The sequence below is a fragment of the Cyphellophora europaea genome (genome assembly GCF_000365145.1).
Source record: "Cyphellophora europaea CBS 101466 unplaced genomic scaffold supercont1.5, whole genome shotgun sequence".
NCBI classification, from domain to species: domain Eukaryota; kingdom Fungi; phylum Ascomycota; class Eurotiomycetes; order Chaetothyriales; family Cyphellophoraceae; genus Cyphellophora; species Cyphellophora europaea.
The window spans coordinates 1-22,905 of record NW_008481811.1 but is presented as its reverse complement, the minus strand read 5'-3'; the positions used below and the strand labels follow the sequence as shown (position 1 = coordinate 22,905).

Here is a 22,905-nt window from a genome sequence, read left to right as displayed (position 1 = left end):
ATCTCCTGGCGAGCAAACGTTTATCTCGGATGTGCGCCCGGATGGCTTCCCGATGCCGATGCTTTCGGACATCTGGTGACCAGGACATCACGTGCTCTATCCGCACGCTCGTCGTACGCAGACCTTGGCATGGGATGCTTGCCCCGCTCAGTTGTGTATGCAAGAAGATGATATGGGCTTGAATGCCGCTCCCAGACGCCCGTCGAGCATATCTCCAGAAAAGTTCTTTGCAGTACTGCCATGGCCAGCGGCATACGATTGAATCGGTTTGGGGTCGATACGAAACTTACAAGTCCCACCAGACCAAGATGTCTCCCATGGGCTTCTACCAGTATTGGTTCGATGTATGCGACGCCTGGCGCGAGGAACAAGGCCACATATGCTAGTGCTTTGGATGTCCCTGTGAAGCCGACGGAGACCTCCATGTCACCATTGGCTCGTCTTCCGACATCCAGTGTACTTCGAAGTCTGTTTCTGAGCATATTCTTCACGTCACCATTGCTGTTCCGACCGGGTCTGGCAGTGTTCAAAGCTATTGCAACTTCCGAATTGGCTTTGCTCAATCCCGACAGAAATCCTGTGCTCCGAGCCGTGATTCGGCCATTAGTTTATGACCAGTTCTGCGCTGGCAGAAACGTGGCTGAGATCAAGAAGACATCGTCCGCGATTAAGCAGCTGGGCTTCTCTGGCGTTGTTCTTTGTTATGGCAAAGAAGTACAGCTCGATGCCAACAATAAACCCTATGGGTACGGAGAGGGTCAGATGCTCAACTTGGAGGATGAAGTCAAGCAATGGCAGACCGGGTATCTCAATACCCTGAAAATGGTTGGCCCAGGCGATTGGCTTGGGGTCAAGCTCACCGGAGCTGGCTTAAATATCACAAAGGCGCTCCTTGACGGTCAATCTGCACCAAAGGAGTTTGTCGAGGCAATGGAGGTTGTGTGTAGGCAAGCACAATCCCAGGGCTGTCGGATTTGGATCGACTCCGAACAGCAGGTGCTGCAAAAGACGATTGACGAATGGACGTTCGATCTCATGCGGCGGTGGAACAAAGGCGACAAAGCCTTGGTATTCAACACTGTGCAAGCTTATCTGAAATGCTCTCGGGATAAGGTTGAGCATCAGCTACAGGTCGCCGCCAAAGAGGGTTGGCGCTCCGCAATCAAGTTGGTGCGCGGCGCATACATGAGCAACGACAAACGGGAGCTCATCCATGATACGAAAGCAGAAACAGACGCCTGCTACGACAGCATAGTGGAAGACTTGCTCCATGGAACCGGGTTCTCCGCTTTTCAGTCATCCCCCGAACTGAAGCACGATCTGGTCCTAGCTGGACATAATACAAAGACCATCCGGCGCGCGGCGTCAATGGCATCTGACCTTGCCTCACGGAGGCAGTTGAAGGTTGTACCAGAGTTTGGCCAACTTCAAGGCATGGCCGATGATATTGGCTGCGAACTCTTGCAGCTCGGCGAGAATGCTAGCCGTAGCGCAGGATCTGGCATGTCTTTCGTGCCGAGGGTCTACAAATGCTTGACGTGGGGCTCGGTTCGAGAGTGCATGCAATATCTAACACGAAGGTTGGTGGAGAATAGAGGCGCGGCGGACAGGATGCAAGAAGGTGCTGTTCAGCTGAGGCAGGAACTCTGGCGAAGACTCAGTTTCAGGTCTTCTTGAACGACGTAATGATTGATAGTAGAAATCAAGTGCGTTCATATATGCAGCGAGGCGACACATAGGCTCTTGTTCTACTCTACGCATGCTTGGTGCCGGTGGTCTTTACTCCCAATATGCTTGCCTAGACAGGAGATGGGTATTGGGAAAAGTAGATTGTACATTATACCGAGCTCGCAGGAGTGTTGTCAAAGAAGAATGCCTACATTAGCTGCTCGAGAATATTCTTGCGTGGGTGGGTGTGAGAAGGTGTTTTGCGTAGCCCTCGAATGATTCAGCTCGGTATATGCACTTTGACTGCAGCATGCCGTGCTTGGACAAGGAAATCCGGGAGAAACAAGTGATACGATCGCTAGATACTTGCTAACAACACAATCGGACAATGCGTGACAGGCAGACAAACTCCTTGTAGCATGCTAAGGCTATCACCATGCGAGTCCTTCCTCGTTCACTCGACAGGAGAGGCTGGAGCAGATCTCAGCATCCTCACTGCTCATAGAGGCGGCAGATGGAAGTTGTTGCCTGGCAGGCCACACTTCTTTTTTTGCCGTCTTCTCTCGCTCGTAGTGCTCCCTGATAATCTTCCGGGTGACCTGCTGAAAGAACAAAGGGCCTTTCTCCAGCCGTGGATGCATCTCACCATTGACAAAAATCTCAGCATTGAGGTTCTTCTGCGCAAGCTCGCACAGTATTTTGTCCTCGCTGACTACCTTTGCATAGAGCTTGTGAATAAGTTCGAACTGCTCGTTGGTAGAGTTCTTGTTGCGGAAAATTTGATAGTGCATCGATGATTTCTTGGGCCCGTTTGGTAAGAATCGTTGAAGCATAATGAAGTGCGGACTTATGTGTTAGCAAGCACAGAGATGTTGGAGAAGGGTGACATACAGGACGGAGATAGAGACATTTGGGAAGAAGTAGGTGCTGGCGATTGCAAGACCCAATTCCTTCTGCTCTGAGGTTGGTGTCGATTGATGTTTGATCCAACCATGGTCGGTATCAACCTTGTGCGTTTCAATGTCGGCTAGAGTAGGGATATCAGGATGTGCTGTCGGGCAATGGTAGCATTCATTGAAGTTGTCCGCCAGGATCTTCCAGTTGTATGCTCCTTCCTGGTGATACTCGTGGTCAAGCACATAATCGTCGAAGTTGAACACCTTGTATCTCTCTTGTGTGTCAATACCATCAAAGTCCTCTTCCCACGGCACTTCTGGGATCTCCTTGCTATCCAGATTGGCCCAGATGAACCCGCTTGCGTCGGTTCGGACGTGAATCTTGAAAAGGCCATTCTGATTCTTGTCGAAGCCTGCGAGCTCATCGTATTTTGGTGCTTTGGCCAGTCTGCCATCGAGTCCATATGACCAGCCATGGTACTTGCACGCAAAGATTTTGGCTGTGCCTTTCTCTTCTTGGACCACCGGGAACGCACGATGGCGACAAACATTGTGGAAGCCATTGATCTCGCCTTTCCTGCCTTGGCATAAGACGAACTCGTAGCCAGCAACATCGAACTTGATCCAGTCACCTGGGTCAGTGAACCGAGTTTTGTGCGTAATAAGCATCCATCTTTTGGAGAAGATCGCTCGTCTCTCGAGCTGGTACATCTCTTGCGAAGTGTACCAATTCGATGGCAGAGCCCGAACGGCGCTGCTTTCTTCGACCGTAGGAGTGCGGCCGCTGAGGCCAAGATAGTTCAGTACGCCCATATTGTGTTGGTGGAAGTCTCAGAGTCTGTGGCTTAGCTCAAGATATGAATTGAATTCGAGACTATAATGTGTTGGCACCGAGAAAGATGTGATTCAGATATATTGCTCGCGGATGTAAGTATACTCAGGCAACGCCAGCCCAAACCCAATCGGCTGTCGGCGATAGGAAACCAGCGTCGCCTTCGCCTATGACCACCGCCGAAGGCCTGAGCAATCTCACAATCAATGCTCTCATGAAGCATTCCCAATGAGGAGATTATTTTCATGCCTCTCCAGTGAGTGCCGCCAATGCGCGTCCTATAGAAGCTGGTTGCCGCCCGCAATTGGATCGGAGTGGCTCGGTCAATAATGCCCTTTGCCTAGACCGCCAGTCTATGGCTATCAGGGTCATGATGCGGACAGTATGGGGCTCACGCGCCCTCGGTGTGATTGGCCGGACGAGCAAGTGCTCTCACAATCCTTTCCGGATGCGGATGATGTGGCTTGACCTCCGGAAGTCTGCTCAAGCACATCCCATCACCAGCTGACAGATACTGAATCACTGGTAGATCGTAGGATTCAATGACTGAAATAAGTATTTGAATCCTGGATCGAGGAGTGACTCCTCACCAGCAATGATCTCGTGACGCCAGTGACCTTTTATCTCACCTGCAGAAAGTCGTCGGTTGTACTATGAATCTCGGATTAGGATCCGATCCGACCTCCCGCATCGATTTTGGAGAAGTGGGGAGCCAGCGACGATGTCCGAGGCTCCAGAACGTCCAGCCACGATAGTGACCGAGCAATCCCACGAGGTCGGTACTGAGACCGATAATCACCACACTTGGTTCAGGTGTATTCCACAATTCACCTATAACGGGCTTGAAGTCACGATCAAGTGTGAGGTAGTACGACTACCATCAGAGGAAGCGCTTCCAAAATGCTGCCAAACAAGAGTGCACGCATCGCCATTGCGGGGAGTGGGACTTGGGGGCTTTCGACAGCTTTACATCTCGTTAACGCTGGCTACACCAACATCACGGTCTTCGATCGCGCCTCAGAGATACCATCCCGATATTCAGCGGGCTTCGATATCAACAAAATAGTCCGACCCGAGTATGAGGACCCTTTCTACACAGAGCTGGCTTTGGACGCCATCAAAGGTTGGAAAACACCACTGTTCGGCCCGTATTATCACCAGACTGGCTACGTTGTAGCGACGTCCGACCGCGCCCCTGAGAAAGCTGTTCGACATCTTCACGAAGCTTTGAGCTCGATAAAGGAGCACCCCACGTTCAAGCCATTTATCTCGCCATTAAGTTCATCCAATGACTTTAGAGAACTTTTCTGGCAGTTCACCGGGCAAGTGACAGGTTTCAAAGGATACTTCAATCAGTTTGCTGGTTACGCTCATTCCTCAAGTGCCATGAAGGGCATCTACACACATCTGACACGGCGCGGAGTCAAATTTGTGCTTGGAGATGCCGGCAAAATTACGCAGCTACTTTACGACGACAAAGGCAAGCGAAAATGCACTGGAGTCAAGACCTCTGACGGGCTCGACCATGCTGCTGACTTGGTAATTTCATGTCTGGGCGCTTACCAAGCTTCACTCATTCCAGATGTTGGCACTTTCAGCGTGGCCAAATCATGGTCGGTAGCCCACGTGCAGCTCACGGAAGAAGAGTGTGATCTGCTCAGGGGCATACCTGTCTTGAACGTACGAGATCTGGGTTTCTTCTTCGAGCCTGATCCCACGACGAAGTTGTTCAAACTCTGCCCGCTGGGAGCTGGATATGTCAACAAGAGGGAGGATGGCATATCCTTACCTCCACTGGACAAGCTTCCACCTCCCCAGGACTATATCCCCGTCGAGGACGAGCGAAAGCTACGCAGGCTGTTACAAGAGACGCTACCATGGATGGCGGATAGGCCATTTGTGGATCAGAAGATGTGTTGGTTTGCTGATACAGCGGATTCTGAGTACTGCGTCGATTTCGTCCCAGATACCGACAACTCGTTGATCGTGTTATCCGGAGACTCTGGCCATGGCTTCAAAATGATGCCAATTGTTGGATCATGGGTAATAAAACTCCTCAGCGATGGGCATCAGAGCTTGAAGCGCTGGCAGTGGCGGGCTCCGAAGCAGGGTAGTGCAGAAGACTGGGGTGATGAGGTCTCATGGAGGATCGGCAAGACAAAAGAGATACGTGAAGTCATTGAGGAGAGAAGCCGTATGCTCAAGGCGCGATTGTGATTCGTGTCACGTGTAGATGCACTAGACACGATTGAACTTTGATTACAATCACCAAGAGAGGGCAAACCTGACCTCTTCCGCCATCTTTGGACAGGTCGTGTAAGCCAAATCCGTGCGGAGACTACGCTGGAGCACGAGTAGTTGCAGCCCAAGGCTTGTGATTGATTCAAGTGCGGAAGATCCTCCGTCCATCAAGCAAATGTCGTAGGATCTAGCCGCAAAGAGCACATCGGAAGGCCTGCCGATGGAACGCTTGCCCCGTCCGTTGACGCCTGTGGTACAAGTTACATTGTATTGCCGGATCAGCTTTCTGACTAATCGCCACATGCCTCTGTACCCGACGGGTCCGCCACCTTCAGCCTTGGAATTAATTGTTGCCATCATTCTGTTCAGAGCGTATATTTGGCATAGAGCAGGCCATCCATCCACCAGTATCTATATGGATGTGCAGACTTCACTCACATCGAGAGCTTTGGCGGCTTCTGCCGCTGCGGACTCAATCCATCCCCTTCCTCCAGCTACCAGAGATATGGTGGCTGGAGCAGCTGGAGGCGCGGTCTCGGTGCTCTTGGGTCAACCCTTCGACTTGATCAGAGTAAGATTACAGACTACCAACGCCAGCAGCCCGATAGCCGTAACGAAAGATATATGGCAGCATGAAGGGTTTAGAGCTTTCTACAAAGGCGCTGCAATGCCGTTCATCTTTGTTGGTGCTGCTGTGAGCATACAATTCACCGTCTTTCATCAAGTGCGGCAGCTTCTCGAGCAGCAGAACGCAAGGACGGGCCATAGCCGCCTGTCGATTAGCCAGAAGTATCTGGCTGGAGGTGTGGCGGGATTTGCAAATACAGTCGTCTCCGGTCCTGTGGAGCATATCAGAACCAGACTCCAGTTGCAGCCTCGAGGAGAGAACAAACTGTATGCAGGGCCTAGGGACTGCATCAAGCAAATCTTGAAAATGGCTGGGGTGCGAGGGTTGTTTAAAGCGTTCCCTGTCGCACTTATCAAAGAGTTTCAGGCTTTTGGGTGCTATTTTGCGTCGTTCGAAGTATCGGCGTACTGGCTCTGCCATACCGCTGGCAAAGAGAGGTCCAGCATGAGTGTTTGGGAGACTATTCCTTGTGGTGCGCTTGGAGGTATTGGGTTCTGGGTTGGAAGTTTCCCTATTGATGTCGTCAAAACGAAGTTGCAGAATGATGGCTTCGGGAACAATGCTCGTTACCGTAATACGTGGTCAGTGGTCACCCATACCTGGCAAACGGGTGGCATGAGAGCCTTCTGGAGAGGGTTGGCACCCACTCTGATCAGGACTTCGTTATCTTCAGCAGGATGTTTTACAGTGTAAGTCACGAGCATTTGATCAACCCTCAACAACTGCTAACTATGACTAGCGTGGAGCAAATCAGGCGTTGGATGTGATTCTGTTATCCAAGTTTGCTTGCAGCTTCTATAGCGACTTTCATCGCTTTCGCCGAAATCCCGCGGGCGCCACCTTCTTCAAGAGCTAGATTCCCTTGAACCGTGCAGCCAGGCATCGCACAGATAGACTCTCTGAGAGTAGATGCTCGTTGATCCTTCAATAACATAGATGTGCTCATCAGCATTTGTGCCACCATCACATCTGCTTTCTCACGTGGAACTCCAGCAGCTACAGCACCATCGATCATGCCATCCAGGAAGAGCGCAACGAATGCTGGCGCGGATCCACAGAGTACAGTGCTTGCGTCCATGAGCGATGACGGAACATGAACTATGCCACCGAGGTCTGAGAAGATCGCATCGGCCAAGTCGGCGAGGTGTTTGGGTGGTCGAGGATCAGAAACTTCGATGGCAGTTGCGGAAGCATTTGAGGCGACTGCGAGGTTCGGAAGTGCTCTGACTACCCAACATCTCTCGGGGGTCTGGTCGTTAAGCAGCGTGTCTTCAATGGTCTGCCTGGTAACTCCACCTAAGACACTGATGAGAAGCTTGCCACGTAGAGCATGCCGCAAACCAGTTTCACTTAGCACCTCCGATGTCGCTGTGGGCGGGCAAGCAAGGATAATAACATCAGAATCTGCCGCAACGCTGGCGTTGTGACCTTCGAAGACGGAAACCTGCGGCCTCGCCTCGAACAAATGTTTCAGTGCCGTCGCTGACGCCTGAGACGTGACGGTGACTTTAATAGTACTTGTGTCGAAGTGTCGCTGTTTATTGGCTAGAATGCCTTGCACTATTGCGGTTCCCAAACTACCTTGACGACAATTAGCGCTGTACATCGAGCACGAAACCCTAATACTTACCACACCCAATAACCCCAAGACGGGAGAAACTGGCCCCTGCTTTTCTATGATCCGTCATGATGTCGCACGTTGTTACTGTATCTGTATTCGTTCTCGAATCGCAGGCCGATCAATGAATAGTTGGTTATACGTCGAGAAGAGGTGCTAGTGTGGTGCCAAACTCCGTTCTTGGCGCTCGGGAGTGCATCCGATGACCGAATCTGGCTTCCGATCCATGGATGCAGGCTTGGCCGAATCGGCAACCCACTCCGGGGACGATATGGGCGTCTTCTCAACCAGCTCTCAAAAGGCTTCGACTCGTCGCTAAGGTACCGTATTGAGCACTGTTGATCGCATTTGACAACGACTTTCAGAATGCCGTCCATCAGGCCATGCCACCTCAGCCAGCGCCCATTCAATCCAAGAGCATACCAGCGGATAGAAAGCAGTCTTAGGAGATCGTTAGCCACTGCTGGAACACACCGAACGCCCAAGCCATTCAATGAACAGAATGTACGTATCCTTGACCTACACAGTCCTTGCTGACAACCCAAGCTTCACTACGCCAAGTCCTCGCCAGAGAGGAAACAGTTGGAGGAAGCACTCAGCCGGCTTCGGTCTCAGATTCCAGTAGCAGTACCGTCTATCGCTTTTCATGGAGGAGGAAAGCTGTCGCAGAGTATGCCTGCTGATCACGGAACCGTCCTTGCAAACTACGAGACTGCCACAGAGCAAGACGTGTCAACAGCAATTGAATCGGCTTTGAAGGCGAAACAGGAGTGGACGAGCATGTCGTTTTTCGATCGTGCGGCCATTTTCTTACGTGCTGCCGAGCTGGTCTCGGGAAAGTATCGCTTTGAGATCATGGCGGCAACAATGCTGGGTCAGGGTAAGAATGCCTGGCAAGCAGAGATCGACGCAGCCGCAGAGCTGGCCGACTTCTTCCGTTTCAATGTTTCTTTCGCACAAGAAATCTACGACCGACAGCCGACAATCAATGCCCCTGGTCATGCTGGCCGAACCGATTGGAGACCATTGGAAGGATTTGTGTACGCCGTCTCGCCATTCAACTTTACCGCCATCGGTGGCAACCTAGTCTCCGGACCAGCTCTGCTTGGTAATGTTGTGATATGGAAGCCATCGCCTGCATCGATACTTTCAAGTCATCTGGTTTACAAGATACTGTTGGAAGCTGGACTACCTCCAAATGTTGTACAGATGGTTAATGGCGACGCCGAAATGATCACCAAGGCTGTCTTCGACCATCCTGAGTTTGCTGCCTTGAACTTTACAGGATCCTCCGATGTCTTCCGATCCCTCTACTACAAAGCCGCAGAAGGCGTCGTGACAAAGAAATACAAGGAGTTTCCCCGGTTTGTGGCCGAGACCTCCGGAAAGAACTTTCACTTGGTCCATTCTTCGGCCGATATCTCCAACGCGGTCAAACATACCATGCGAGCGTCGTTTGAGTACTCCGGACAGAAGTGCTCAGCCTGTTCGCGTATCTATCTGCCTGCAAGTCGATCAGAGGAGTTCCTCGACGAGTTGAAGACTCATCTGAAGACCATCAAAATGGGCGATCCGGAAGACTTCGGCAATTTTCTGGGACCTGTTATCAATAAGCCAGCCTTCGACCGTGTCACTAAGGTGATAGAATCGGCGAACAAGGACTCCCAGCTCGATAAAGTGGCTGGTGGAGGATACGATGACAGTAAGGGCTACTACATCGAGCCGACGGTGTATATCGCGAAGACTCTCGAGCACGACCTGTTCAATAAGGAACTTTTCGGGCCTGTGCTGGTCGCTTATGTCTACGAAGATGCCGAGTATGATTCTCTGCTCGCGAAGATCGACAAACAGGGCGGTGGCTTTGCTTTGACTGGTGCCATCTTCGCAAATGACCCCGTCGCAATCAATAAAGCGGAAGACAAGCTACGTTATGCAGCCGGTAACTTCTACACCAACTGCAAAACTACTGGGGCAGTGATTGGACAGCAATCTTTCGGTGGTGCCCGAAGCAGCGGCACGAATGACAAGGCAGGAAGTGCTGACTCACTAAGACGATTCGTTTCTCCTAGGACGCTGAAGGAGGAATTCAACAGGTTGGATACCGTGTTGTATCCCAGCAACTTGTGACAAAAGTATCGCAACGTTTAGGAAGGAAGGATAGACGGAAGATTTTGTAAGGTTGTGATGAACTCCTTGCTTGAATTTGCCCTGAGCATGTTATGGAGGTGGAGGTGGGGGCTTGAAGCACTGCAGCGGCGTCTCTTACCGCACTGTTTAGGCATCCGCTGCTCGCAAGGTTATTATCACGATGAGATAGAAATATGGCACACCCGCAGTTCAAAACGCTTTCTTTATGAAATCTCATTTAACGGCAAAGGCGCCACGATCACACTTAATCGCCCCCAGCAGCTCAATGATATCGATTCAGCTTTACCCTACGACTTTCGTGTGGCTGTCAAACTTGCAAATGAAGACGGCAGAATACACTGCATTGTAATCAAGAGTAGCGGTCCCGGCTTCTGTAGGGGTTGTGGTCTCGTGAGAACTGCCGAAACAACATAGTGTGGGGCCACTGGAAGCTGCCATAAAGTCAGCGAGGGAAATGATCCTTTCGAGGATTATCACATGATGTAGGAATATACCAAGTGCTATGGCGAGCGCTCTCACAGCCACAAACCAACTATCGCTCAGGTTCATGGCGCAGCTGTTGCTGGGGTGAGCGACATCGCTTTCATGCGATTGGATAGTGATAGCTGCTGATGCGAGTATCGGGTATACGCCGACCCGAGTTTGAGACTGCCCAACGACAGCGCCGTGAACCTACAGGCTCCGACACGAGAAAACGAAGCGTATGCTGCTTACGGGTGATTTGATTGACGGGAAAGCAGCGGAAGAGTTGGGTTTGGACCAGGAAGCAGTGCCTCAAGGGGACTTCGAAGAGACCGTACCGCTAGATCAGCCAGGATGGACGCCAAAGTGTCGCAAATTTCAGGGAAGCTCTTTGTGAAAGGTTGTGAATGGCGTGGAGCTTGGCAGCGGCGAAGAACTCTGTCTTCTGGAACTATCATGCTAGGTCATCTAGGCTGATCACTCGATTGACTGGTACCATGCCACCCAAAGATCTATTTTTGAGGATCCGTAGCTCTTCAGTCTACTCGGTCAGAGGCCCTAGCGTCTGATCTCTCGCAGAGATCGGGCCTGAGTGGGATTGACCCCATCGATTAGAGTGCTGCTGTTGGCAAGGATGGCAAAATTCGCGAACTATATAGTTCTCTGTAACAGCACGAAGCGCGGACCTCCCCTTTCAACCACCATACGAAGTCCCAGCGCAATAAGATACTGCAAACGGCCATGGCGGCACTTGGCGCCTTGAATTCTGCCAAGCATAAGTCTCTGGCTGACGGTCTACACCGAACGACCATTCAGTCACTCATAACCAGTCATAGCTCCCACTCACTGGCTCATTTGCAGAATAGAGTCCTGACGATTGACTTTGCGATCTGGTCGCGTACGTTATCTCGACAACAACGGGCCATGAAAGAGCTTGATCGTCTGAAGTTGGGACATAATAGTGCGCTGCTCATGCTGGTCTCCAATCTAGTTGCGTCGCTGGTCACAAACTGGCGACTTGACGCTATGAACGTGCACACTGACGTCTGAGACTCGCCCGCCCATCCCCTGAGGTACAAATGGATATGAGTAAGTGGCAAGTTTTGCATTGGAGCTAGTCATCAGTAATCCTCGCCGGCCACACGCATCTCTTTCTCGCATCGAACACCCACCATACTCCTGCAAAGATGGTAATACCCCCCCAGATCAAAGAGGTATAGTTCATACTCACAGCATCAGTCGGCAGCGAGTACGGGAAACAGTATATCACAAACCACACCACCATATACGCACACGCGAGGAAGTGCACAGCATACCCAAACACACCCTTGATAAAGAAGGGACCTGGCTCAACTTTCTTGCTCGAGCGCTGTGCGAGGTACGGTACCGCCACCGCGATATAAGATGATGAGGACAGCAGAATGAAGCTGGCCACGAAGCTGTTGAATGCTGAAGAGCTGAAGAGGTAGATGATGCCGATCAAGCTGACTACCACTGTTCCAGTTACGGTCGCGGCGACGGGCATGTGTTTCGAAGTACTTACTCGGCCGAGGGTCTTTGGGAAGGGAGTAGCATTCACTCGTGCTAACGTCCACAGTGTACGTCCAAAGGTGATATGGAGACTTATAGTACATAGGATCATCGACAAGAGGATTAGGACCATGAGTACAGTCGTCCCCGCATCGGATCTTCGCGTCGCTTGAGAGTAAATCTCCGCTATGGGAAATGAGGCGCTCAGCAATGCGTCATAGTCAGTGATGGAGTAGAGAATGGTGATCAAGTAGGCGAATGCCGAGACGAATCCAAGGAGATATTGAGAGGCGATGGCCTTTGGAACATTGATCTCCGGGTTCGGAATCTCCTCCGCGAGATGTGTCGTGGCGTCCGGCGTACCCATGGCGAAGGCACCGTTCAACATGCCTGCCACAAAGACAAACCCATCTGGGTAGCCGATGTGTGCTTCCCAACTGGCCCAGACACTTTGGTGCTTGGCTGATGCGGCATTTGTATCCAGCATGGCGGCACAAACGACGATGGTGGCGATGCCACCTATCAGTAGGACGAGTAGTCCAACGATGTTGAGTCGTGGTACCGCTTTGTTGGCCATGGTGACAAGTCCGCATGCCACCCAGTTGAGCAACAGGTAGCCAAGGAGTGTATGCCTGTTTCTGAGGTGAGCTGATATTATGTCCAATACATTGAGACGACTGACCATCGCTTGACCTCAAACTCAGGGTGTAGGTAAGCGTGTATCTCGAGACAAAGGTTGCCTGCATTTAGGGTCAGCAACAGTCGGTAAGATAGGAAGACTTTGTGTAACTCACTCGCAATTGCCGACACAGAAGCAGCGGCAAAGATCCAGGCAAAGCAATTCCAGTAGCCGGCGAGGTATCCAACGAGTCTGCCATATTTCGGACCGGACATAACAGACGCCCACAGATGGACACCCGCCGAGGATGGCAGGGAAGACGCAAGCTCTGCTATCACCGCAGCCACTGCGAAATAACAGAGTGAGGCCGCAAAGAACTCGTATATGGCCCCAGAGGGCCCCCCATTGAAGATCGATGTTGCAAGTGAGCCTGCGAGAGCTGGCCAGACATTGCCAACGACGAGGCCAATACCAGATAGTGAGATGATGCTGAAGTTCTTCTGTAGTGGCTGTCGCAGCTGTGCGCCGTAGGGGTTGATGCTCTCTATAGTCCCAGAATGCTCCGTTAGAACCGTGCTCATCTCGACATCGGCGTTCTTTGTCGTGGCTTCTGTGGGCTTTCCGGATGTCTGGATTTCTAAACGATCCATTTTGAGTCTGTACATACAGGAACGATCCCGAGGCCTGTGGATGATGCTTGCTTATAGAAGTCTACACATAAGAGTGGTTTAACGTAGCTACCTCGGTAGCGGTCCTCACTAGTGGAGCTGACCATTATAATATCCTCATAAACTTATCTTGTTATCAGCACATATCTGTAGGTATCATTCAAAGAGACTCGCAATACCCCGGGGACTCCCAAAATCATTCCAGATGACGCTAAGATATGCAAGGCCAAAGCTATAGTCGAAACTCTGCCCGAAGGCGTTTCCTATTCGGGAAGCTATAGCCTATAGGCTGGAGGACACAATATAACAGTATGGGTCTGGCTACCTTAGGAGCAGATAACACAAAACTGCATGGCAACAACGGCGACGTCATGGTATGTAATCATATGAGGGGCCTAGTTGATGATCGATATATTTGTGTTGGTGGTCGAATAAGAAGATGAGCAAGGTGCCCAGTTGGCAACTATCGACCACGCTGGATACATTAGGCAAGCAAGGATCATGTCCTCTAATATCAAGATCGCAGTTGCTCAGTTCGTGCCGAAGGTCTGTGCAACCCGCGGACCGTGTCCACGCCCAATGAATAACAGACTGACATATTGCCACCAAGCCTCTTGCCGTTAATAAGAACTTCGCAACCTGTGAAACTTATGTCAAGTCAGCGGCGGCCCAGGGCTACGATCTCATCGTCCTTCCAGAGTACCATCTGACCTCATGGGTTCCAGATGACGGCCGTTTCTTCAATGCCTGTCAGGACTCAATTTCCTATCTTGTCAAATACCAAAGCCTGGCGCGAGAGCTCAACATCAACATCGTACCAGGGACAGTGTGCAAGCCTGTGGAGACTTCAGATGGAGGCAAGCCACTCTACTTCAACATGGCGTACCTTTTCGGGGCGGGCACAGGAGAAGTTTGCGGCTCCTATACCAAGAAGAACCTATGGCATACAGAGCGCCAGCATCTGATAACGGACACAAAACCACACCTGGCGTTCGACACTTCTCTTAAATATGGGGATGGGAAGATAGTCAGAGTAGGACTGCTGATCTGTTGGGACCTGGCCTTTCCTGAACCCTTTCGTGCCCTGATAGGTGATGGTGCAGATGTGATCATCATCCCTTCGTGGTGGCATCGAGAGGATGCTGGGGAGGAGGGGTTTGCCATTAACCCGGATTCAGAAAGGCTCTTCCTGCAAAGCGCGACGACCTGCCGAGCTTTCGAGAATACTGCGGCCATCGTATTCTGCAACGCTGGAGGGTATAGCTCCGTCACGCTACCGATCGTCGGTCCTGTGGTGCAGATGGGACTAGAAGAGGGCATGGAGGTTGCCGAGATCGACCTCGAGACTCTCCGGGTTGCAGAGAGCAATTATCGGATTAGACCAGACCTGATATCAGGAGGTTTGCATTATAAGCATGCCGGCCAAACAGGACAATCACTGAGCTCCATCATTACGTAGCGATCAGTACGGCAAGAAGTCAATATCGTCAGAATCGCTGCCATCAAACTCAGTGCCTCGTACCTCTGTGCTCCATAGCTTCTTGAGGAAATCTGCTGTGCATGCAACGTTCCCCATACCGAAGCACGCCCGAATATGTGAGAGCAGCTTCGTGAGTGCCCACCTATCACTTGCCGACGTAGCTGCGCAGCCGGCTTCGAATAGCGGAGGAAGTGTGGCTACGCCAGGACAGGGTTTGGCCATGATGTCCATACTGCCGATGCATGAGATGATACGTTGTACTGAGAATTGCCTGGAATATTCAAGTGAGGTTGCGGTACTGTCAAGACGCTTGTAGAGCTGTATTAGAACCATATGGTGGTAGGCTTCGTCGAGCAACCAGAAATCCCTCTTGGTCGCTGCTGAAAGGCGCTCGGCTATTTCAGGCAGAAATTGAAGTGTTCGCCTTTCAAGCATCGAGTTCAGCTTGAGGACTAGATCTTGGTTTTCTCTTCTTGTGTGGTGCAGGTGCTGCTCCTGAAGCATGATGAGCTCGGTTGAATCTTTGCTCATTGCTTTTCGTAACGCTGCCTGACCTTGCACGGCCTCGATTATCGGTTTCAAAGACTTCGAGAAACCTGCGAGATCATCGATGTAGTCGTCTGTTTCGTTGCGATCGGAAATATTGTATAATGCATGGTTGACCGGTGTATGACGAAGAGCAGCGATCGTAGTCAACGAGGTGTATAGTCGTAACAAGACTCGCTTGGAATGCTCAAACTCGTAGCCAGACTCTTCCAACCTTTGCACTAGAGCCGAAGCACCCTTTAGATGCACAATCCAGTCTTGTCTATGAGAGCTTGAAGACACGATGTTGCTAAGGCAAAGGACCAGGCTTGTAGCCAGAGCCACTAGCAGCCCTTGCTGTCCTGATCCGACACTCATGCCATCTTGGAGAAGTTTGACTGATGTGGCATGGAAGCGGAAAACATCAGCCTCTGTCCGCTCCAGACCTACAGAAAGCCTATGGCTGAAGGCGACGCAGAGTAGGGCAGCCATGACTTGCTCGCTTGCCATTGCCATAGGGACCAGCGCTGAGCATATATCATGCTGCATCTCTTCATGGCAGGACAATGACTTGGACGTAGCATGTTGGAAATAGTCCAATAAGATGCTCTGTCGAGGATTGAATGCGTCGAGCTCTGGGTATGTATCGAGCCGATGTTGCAGGCTATGTTTGAGTGCTTGGACAAGACCCAAAGAGCCGGTTGGTGGACGATGGCTGGTAGATCCTAGAGTGATGCAGTCGTCATGCTGTTGGATCTGCTCGTATTGTTGATACGGCAAACCGGACTTCTCCAGGTTGGCAGGCGAGGAAGCATAGACAAATTGGTCTCCAAGAGACCTTCGGTCCTGACATCTGATGTGATTCACACCAGCGGTCGAATAATCGACATTTGGGCTGTGTGCTTTGTAAATCCCTGCCGAATGCTTGTTCAGACACAGTCCAAAGCGGGACTTCTTGAAAGGGCGACCACCCCATGAGAGTTCCCGTGCATATTCACACGCTATACTCACGCTGCGGCAGTACTTGCAGGATGGTTTGCCTTCGTCACAGCGCCTATGTCGCCTACGGCACTCTCGGCAACCATTCCTTGATCTCTGGGTCGGTGTTTGTGCTAATGACATTGCGGGTCAGGAGAGATCCTAGATGGTAGGATTGTTATCTCATCCCCTTGGGTTCAGAACCCCACGAAGTGATGATGGACATGAGAAACTTCACTATTGTACGCGGAGGCTATATTTTGTTGGACGATGACTTCCATAGGCTATAACTGCCCAGAGAGGTCTTTGATGCAGGGTTGGTGAGGTGATAAGCCGAGTTTCGTGAAGCTTTGCAAGATTTGACAACTCTTCCGAATTCGGCCTGGCGTAGGCTGTAGATTCCTCTTCCAGTTTAGGCTGCAGTAGAGTTTGCTGAAGCGAATACTGGTTCTTGGCAAGGCATCGGGCTGACTATCTACCAACACGTACTTAGTGCTACAAAGCTCAAGAAAGTTGGGCTGCTGATTCGTACGGCCTTCAATAATCATAAGTCTAGCCTCTAGACGGTCTGCAAGCACGCGATGGGCCAGGCCTCGAATCCGAATATGTATGATATTCTTGCACGCTACCACACTCCTCCCTGAATGATGTCAAAATCCTTTCAGGGGCTTTTTAGAGTCTAAATTGTTAGCCTTCTCACCGAAGCGCATTCCAGTGGGAGCTAGATATGGCGATAAGTCTCGTCATATGGGCTCCACTATACTTTGTGTCTACTTCAACGAGTTTCACGGCCCCTCTTATCTTCATTTTCTCGATATCTCGACAGCGTCGCAAGAGTCTTGCTACAGTAATCAATGTCTTCCCAAGATGTAACCACACCGCTGCTGCCGCAAAGCGATCAGCAAGCAGTCGACTCCCTCCAGAAACCATCAACTAGCACGTACTCAGACGTCAAGCACCTTTTCAAAGCTACCGTCCCAATCTCGGCCTCCTTCGCCATACAAAACATTGTCCAAGCCATGAGCGTTATTATAGTCGGACGCCTAGGACCTCAACAACTGGGCATAGCTTCATACGGTTATATGTTTGCGACATGCACAGGTGGCATGATTGCAATTGGAGGTGCGACAGCTCTTGATACATTATGTGGCCAAGCTATATCCTCACCTAGCTTCAAGGCCCAACCTACGATCATGGGAATGCACTTACAGCAGAGTATATTTCTCTTGAGCATTGTGTTCTTGTTGGTCATCACTCCAATCTGGATATTTTCAGAGCAGTTGTTCTCAGCCTTAGGCCAGGACCCGTGGCTTGCGGGAGGCACTGGAGAATTTCTGTTATGGATGTTGCCAGCAGGTTATAGTCAGATGGTTGCAGAATGCCTCAAAAAATACGCACAAGTGCAGGGTCAAAGCAACGCCGTCGGTTGGTTCACGCTTGCAGCAGCAGCAATCGGTATAACAGCGAACTTGGTCTTCGTTCATGCCACAAGCCTACAAACCAATGGCGCTCCAGTCGCATTTTTTCTATATCAAGCCGCTACAGTCGTCTTCCTGGCTGTTCTTCTGGTGAGAAAAGAGCGATTCAAACAGACTATTGAGCGTATCAGAGGGTGGAAGCAGCTGTCTCAAGGCTTGATGAGCAATGCATTCTTAGCCATGACAGGTGTATTAACCGTTGCTACAGAGTGGTGGAGGTAAGATATTGTTTTATCAAACGTACCAGTTAGCAACATTAACGGTAATCTTCAGCTTCGAGATCCTAGCTATTATGGCTGCAGAGCTATCCACGAACGAGATCAGTGCCCAGAGTGTGAGTCCTAGGCCCTACTCCCTTGCTTGTGAACGAAACTTAATAACATGCTCATTTTAGATTCTTATGTCTGCAGACCTCATCTTCACAACTGTATCTCTCGGCATAGGTGTGGCAGCTAGCCATAGAGTAGCATATGCTCTGGGTGCGCAAAACATATCCCTTGCACGGTATGCAGCCTTTTCTCCATATCTGCTATCTCTATGTTTGGGGACCCTGGAATTTGTTCTAATCATCCTCTTCCGCAACTCTTTCGGCTACCTCTTTACCTCGGATCGCGAGGTGGTGGAAACAACGGCGATGGTACTCCCATTCATGGCATTATTCCAGATTCTAGATTTGTCAAATGGCGGTTGTGGCGGTATCCTACGAGGAGCAAGAAGGAATTACCTTTCTGGTCTTTGTAACTTTGTTGCGTACTACGGAGTTGGTTTGACGACTGCATGGACTCTTTGCTTTCAACAAGGCTGGCGCTTGACTGGACTTTGGGTTGGGATAATTACTGGGAGCGGTGCATTGCTGATTCTACAAACTGGCTGTGTCCTGACATTACCTTGGAAGAAGCTGGTAAGAGAGGCATCCGGAGCTGTCTAGTGGTAATTACTTACCGGTGGGTATTGGGGTTGAGAGCAACAATGTCTTCGATATCGTCAGCCGGATAGATTGCCCATAATATGGAAATGGTCTTCTCTGTACCTTGTTGCTTTCCCCTATCTATCTCGACGATGGTGCCGACACCCTGGATCATCATCGGCCGAGGCGTTGAATCAACCTTACACGGTGAGTTTATGAGAGCCCTGAGTAATGGCTAAAGTCTTGACTGGATTAGTGGCATTGAACTTCTACCAGAACCCATACCCGAAAGAGGAAACTATAGGCTACGATCGTCATTGTAGACTTGACTATCTTCATGTATGTATTCGAACAAGACTTGAGGTCTCTGTTTAGTACAGAAGAAGATTTTGCGTCAGAATATGTGAACAGTACATAAGCCCGACTCTACCGTCGACTTACGCCTCAGAAGTATCGCACAAGCCTAGGCCATAAATCCTACAGCTTCTATCGCCAAGTACGATGTATACTTTATACAAGTCTCTGCTCTTCGGCTCTCTAGCCACCTCAGTATATTGTGCCCCGACAACCTCTAAGGACGACCAATGGCCTTTGGTTGCCAACGACAAAGATCGTAACGACGAGTTTGATCTTTCACCAAATGCAGAGTATGCGTTCTCTGGGATTGCAACGTTCGCCAGGCTTCCAACGGTACAATGTCTTATCGAAGACGGTCCAGTAGACGATATTCTCGTCGTTGGCTTTCCATTCGATACCGCTACATCATACCGCACTGGGACCCGCTTTGGACCGAATGCAATCCGGCAAGGCTCTCGAGCCGTATCACTGGCGTGAGTCTCAGCTTGAACGTAGTACGCCTATTCAGTTTACTGACAGAAAATGTTTGACCCATTCAGCGGACATTACAATTTCCGCCAAAGCATAAACCCTTTCACTCAGAACGTCTCTATCGTCGATTGTGGCGACTTCCCAATCTCTCCTTTCGACAATGCTTTGGCTTTTGCGCAGATGGAAGACTGGTCTGCTAGGCTTCTCAATAGAGAAGTCAAGGCTCAAGACGGCGGTGTAACATCGAGGATCGTATGTCCTTCGCCACTAACTGGACCGTCAGATAAGGCATCCTGCTAATTCATGAACAGACTGGACGCAAGCATCCACAAATCGTAGCCCTGGGTGGCGATCACAGTATCTCACTTCCCATCCTTCGATCACTGCACAAGATTCATGGGCCTATGTCAGCAATTCACATCGACGCGCATATCGACACTTGGTCTCCCAAGGTGTTTGCCGGCTCAAATGGCGCTCCAAGTAAGCAGGCCGAGTTCGCCGACGGAACGCCCTACTACTGGGCTGGCATGGAAGGTCTTTTAAGCAAGACCTCTGTCCACGCGGGCATTCGCAGTACACTCGACTCTGCGGCGGACCTGGAGCTCGACGCAGAAGTCGGATTCAAGATAATTCCTGCCGGCGCTATTCTGCAGCGTGACGGTCTACAGAAAGTTATTGATACTATCCGGAAGACAATCCCTCATGACGAGCCTGTATACGTCTCATTGGACGTGGATGTGTTGGACCCTGCTTTTGCACCAGGAACGGCTGGTCCTGCATCAGGTGGCTGGACACCGAGAGAGGTGATTCAAATTATCATCGAGGCTCTTGCCGGGATGAATATCGTGGGTGTAGATGTTGTTGAGATACTTCCAGGGATGGATAGTGCTGAGGTCACAGGCATTGCCGCTGCCGAGTTCACCTTCGAGGTAAGTATACCTTCTTGATAGAGTCTTCCACTCGCTAACGATCGGGTACAGCTGATTACCCTATTAGTTAAGAATCGAACCTAGAAGCTATTGTTACGAACCACATCTGTGACCCGGTAGAGGCCAGCGTGTGGGACTTGATCGGGTGTGCGAAAATTAGGTGTAAATTATACGACTGTATACCACACGCGGAGTATTATATATAGGCCCGAACGTCCTAAGGTACCCCTAACCCTCATGCGCAACCCCCCTTATTGAATGTCACGTGATTTTGCGAGGCTCTGTCCCAGCCTTGTTCTCCGGTTCTGGAGGCCTGCCCCACGATTGGGTTGTGTCCACCTGCGACCTTTGTTTGACCGCGGTCCTAGCAATAGCGCCGTTGCTACGACATAGACTGTACCTACACATCAAGTGCATAAGGTAGATGTAACAATCTAGCAGATTAGACTGTAGGACTTATCTTGATTATAACAACTCGACCTTGTTTAGACCCAATTGCAATCATGTTGCCCTTAATTGCAAGTGGATCCCCACGATACTCAGGAGGAAGCCAGAGGATCTTCTCAGTGGCTCGAGACACCCAATCACCCTGGACAGACAAAAAGCACAAGTCATCAGCAACACGAGGTTCAGTAATGGGCACCGGTCGTGGCAGTGGTATGACTCCTCGACCAGTTTGAATGGACTGTCCGTTGCTGGAGAATTGCAAGACCGAGATGTGACCTAACACGTGTTTGAGCGCGATCGGGTGACCCAGTCACATAGAAAAAGGGGTCTTAGCAGGGCTAAATTGCTAGCGCGGGTGATCCAGTCGCGGGTGATCCAGTCACACAGTAATCCTGTAGAGCCTCTCAGATACCTCTCACCAGGAACTTAAGGCAGCAACTGCGTAACAGATTAGATTGGAAGCTATAGTGGCATGTCTCGCACGTCCTCTCCAAATTTCAGCTCAACTACCCCCACCATAGAGGAGCCAGAGTCATCAGAAGTGTCAACACCAAGGCCAGATCCACCACTGCGGTACCTACAGGCCATTCCACAGTATAGAGTGATCCTGTGTACCGAGTATCAATAGGCCTACACACCCAATAACCACCTGTTAGAGTATCTCAAACATACACATGGCGTCAAGTATTGTACGCGACAACAAGTGAAAGATTGGATCCGTAAGTATAATATTGTAACAAGTGTTAGCAACCTGTGATACTATAGCTCACCCATCTCTAGGCTACATAATAGACCTGGGTAGCTGTGTAATATAGGTAAATATATACAAGTCAGACCTAGTCTACCTAGAATACTAGAACATTGTCGTCTACAACATAATCTACACAGCAAAGCACAGGTGCGAGCACATAGCGTGTTATTACCCGTGCGGCTACAAACGTAGTTCACTAAAGCTAAAGAATATTTTATTGTCGACCTGACTTTGGCCTCTATAATATCCACTAACATCAATATCTAAAAACCCGACATTTCTACACCAACATTATCATCAAGTTACCCTCTTGATTTTGAAAGTTCTCAATTAGCATTATACAGTTTCTAATCGCAATTTTCCTAAGCCTAGCACACCGCTAAGGCCAAGCACCAACATGTACCCTAGGTAGTGTATATAGCCGAACTCAGTCTATAGCAATACCTGACCTGATTTTCTAAGCATCTTGTTGATATTAAAATTAAGCTGATCCCATCTATATACACAGCGCCCCAGCAAGAACAGGATCATCCCTTCCTCTAGATTACTACTTAGAGTGTAAGTTAGGTGTTAACTATAGCGCACTCCAAAATCAAGTCACTGTATTACATAGAAGCCAAACAATTAAATACATTCCAAGTTAGCACTGTAAGTCAAGATCCTTTCACTTGGCTTCAGTTAACACACTCTCTTAACACTTATATTTCTACCTTTATCTGTCTGGTGTGCTACTTTTACTGTATTCAGTATGAGGATCACTACCAACAGGTTATGTTTAAGGAGAGCCCTGCTCAGCATAAGGCATACAAGAGGCTATCTACAGCCATTAAGATATATCTTAAGGAGGGGCTGTCAGATTATAAAGGCACACCTAACCATACCAATCACAACGCTACCGACAGAAGACTTCTTAGCGCTGTTAACCAATATATGTTAGCTTTCTGTATCACACTTGTTAAGCATCTCACTCCCAAAGGTAACTTCTCTAGTCCAATTATATTATTCTATACCGCTATTTATTATACTAGCAGTAGAGGCGGCTAGCTTCTAAAAGGACGCTATAGTGGATTGCTAAGCTAGCTAATTTACTGCTATCAGCTTATTATCCTTACCAATACACACATCCGGGTAGATCAGGGTGACTACAACAATATTAATGCCATGTTAAAGGAGCTAGGGTTAGGGTTAGGGTTAGGGTTAGGGTTAGGGTTAGGGTTAGGGTTAGGGTTAGGGTTAGGGTTAGGGTTAGGGTTAGGGTTAGGGTTAGGGTTA

General features: G+C 50.0%; 11 protein-coding genes across 11 annotated transcripts; 7 read left to right on the top strand and 4 right to left on the bottom strand.

Annotated features, from left to right (window-relative positions):
• Nucleotides 1-240: 240 nt before the first annotated feature.
• Nucleotides 241-1,677, top strand: HMPREF1541_05275 (uncharacterized protein; the record flags this gene model as incomplete). The annotated part of the gene is made up of 1 exon (XM_008719616.1): nucleotides 241-1,677. The coding sequence occupies one exon, from the start codon at nucleotides 241-243 to the stop codon at nucleotides 1,675-1,677; it is 1,437 nt and encodes a 478-aa protein (XP_008717838.1).
• A 422-nt stretch (nucleotides 1,678-2,099) lies between these two features.
• Nucleotides 2,100-3,377, bottom strand: HMPREF1541_05274 (uncharacterized protein; the record flags this gene model as incomplete). The annotated part of the gene is made up of 2 exons (XM_008719615.1): nucleotides 2,100-2,514; nucleotides 2,560-3,377. 2 exons carry the CDS (start codon nucleotides 3,375-3,377, stop codon nucleotides 2,100-2,102), a joined length of 1,233 nt encoding a protein of 410 aa, XP_008717837.1.
• Nucleotides 3,378-4,296: 919 nt separating this feature from the next.
• HMPREF1541_05273 (uncharacterized protein) lies at nucleotides 4,297-5,613 on the top strand (the record flags this gene model as incomplete). Its single annotated transcript, XM_008719614.1, has 1 exon — nucleotides 4,297-5,613. The coding sequence occupies one exon, from the start codon at nucleotides 4,297-4,299 to the stop codon at nucleotides 5,611-5,613; it is 1,317 nt and encodes a 438-aa protein (XP_008717836.1).
• A 958-nt stretch (nucleotides 5,614-6,571) lies between these two features.
• HMPREF1541_05272 (uncharacterized protein) lies at nucleotides 6,572-7,032 on the top strand (the record flags this gene model as incomplete). The annotated part of the gene is made up of 2 exons (XM_008719613.1): nucleotides 6,572-6,954; nucleotides 7,005-7,032. 2 exons carry the CDS (start codon nucleotides 6,572-6,574, stop codon nucleotides 7,030-7,032), a joined length of 411 nt encoding a protein of 136 aa, XP_008717835.1.
• Nucleotides 7,033-7,037: 5 nt separating this feature from the next.
• HMPREF1541_05271 (pyrroline-5-carboxylate reductase) lies at nucleotides 7,038-7,871 on the bottom strand (the record flags this gene model as incomplete). Its single annotated transcript, XM_008719612.1, has 1 exon — nucleotides 7,038-7,871. One exon carries the CDS (start codon nucleotides 7,869-7,871, stop codon nucleotides 7,038-7,040), a length of 834 nt encoding a protein of 277 aa, XP_008717834.1.
• A 378-nt stretch (nucleotides 7,872-8,249) lies between these two features.
• HMPREF1541_05270 (1-pyrroline-5-carboxylate dehydrogenase) lies at nucleotides 8,250-10,010 on the top strand (the record flags this gene model as incomplete). Its single annotated transcript, XM_008719611.1, has 2 exons — nucleotides 8,250-8,387; nucleotides 8,430-10,010. 2 exons carry the CDS (start codon nucleotides 8,250-8,252, stop codon nucleotides 10,008-10,010), a joined length of 1,719 nt encoding a protein of 572 aa, XP_008717833.1.
• A 1,597-nt stretch (nucleotides 10,011-11,607) lies between these two features.
• HMPREF1541_05269 (uncharacterized protein) lies at nucleotides 11,608-13,292 on the bottom strand (the record flags this gene model as incomplete). Its single annotated transcript, XM_008719610.1, has 3 exons — nucleotides 11,608-12,655; nucleotides 12,706-12,763; nucleotides 12,818-13,292. 3 exons carry the CDS (start codon nucleotides 13,290-13,292, stop codon nucleotides 11,608-11,610), a joined length of 1,581 nt encoding a protein of 526 aa, XP_008717832.1.
• A 519-nt stretch (nucleotides 13,293-13,811) lies between these two features.
• HMPREF1541_05268 (uncharacterized protein) lies at nucleotides 13,812-14,769 on the top strand (the record flags this gene model as incomplete). The annotated part of the gene is made up of 2 exons (XM_008719609.1): nucleotides 13,812-13,856; nucleotides 13,921-14,769. 2 exons carry the CDS (start codon nucleotides 13,812-13,814, stop codon nucleotides 14,767-14,769), a joined length of 894 nt encoding a protein of 297 aa, XP_008717831.1.
• A 3-nt stretch (nucleotides 14,770-14,772) lies between these two features.
• HMPREF1541_05267 (uncharacterized protein) lies at nucleotides 14,773-16,437 on the bottom strand (the record flags this gene model as incomplete). Its single annotated transcript, XM_008719608.1, has 1 exon — nucleotides 14,773-16,437. One exon carries the CDS (start codon nucleotides 16,435-16,437, stop codon nucleotides 14,773-14,775), a length of 1,665 nt encoding a protein of 554 aa, XP_008717830.1.
• A 1,234-nt stretch (nucleotides 16,438-17,671) lies between these two features.
• HMPREF1541_05266 (uncharacterized protein) lies at nucleotides 17,672-17,893 on the top strand (the record flags this gene model as incomplete). Its single annotated transcript, XM_008719607.1, has 1 exon — nucleotides 17,672-17,893. One exon carries the CDS (start codon nucleotides 17,672-17,674, stop codon nucleotides 17,891-17,893), a length of 222 nt encoding a protein of 73 aa, XP_008717829.1.
• Nucleotides 17,894-19,179: 1,286 nt separating this feature from the next.
• Nucleotides 19,180-20,453, top strand: HMPREF1541_05265 (agmatinase; the record flags this gene model as incomplete). The annotated part of the gene is made up of 3 exons (XM_008719606.1): nucleotides 19,180-19,508; nucleotides 19,575-19,758; nucleotides 19,818-20,453. 3 exons carry the CDS (start codon nucleotides 19,180-19,182, stop codon nucleotides 20,451-20,453), a joined length of 1,149 nt encoding a protein of 382 aa, XP_008717828.1.
• Between the last annotated feature and the right edge of the window lie 2,452 nt (nucleotides 20,454-22,905).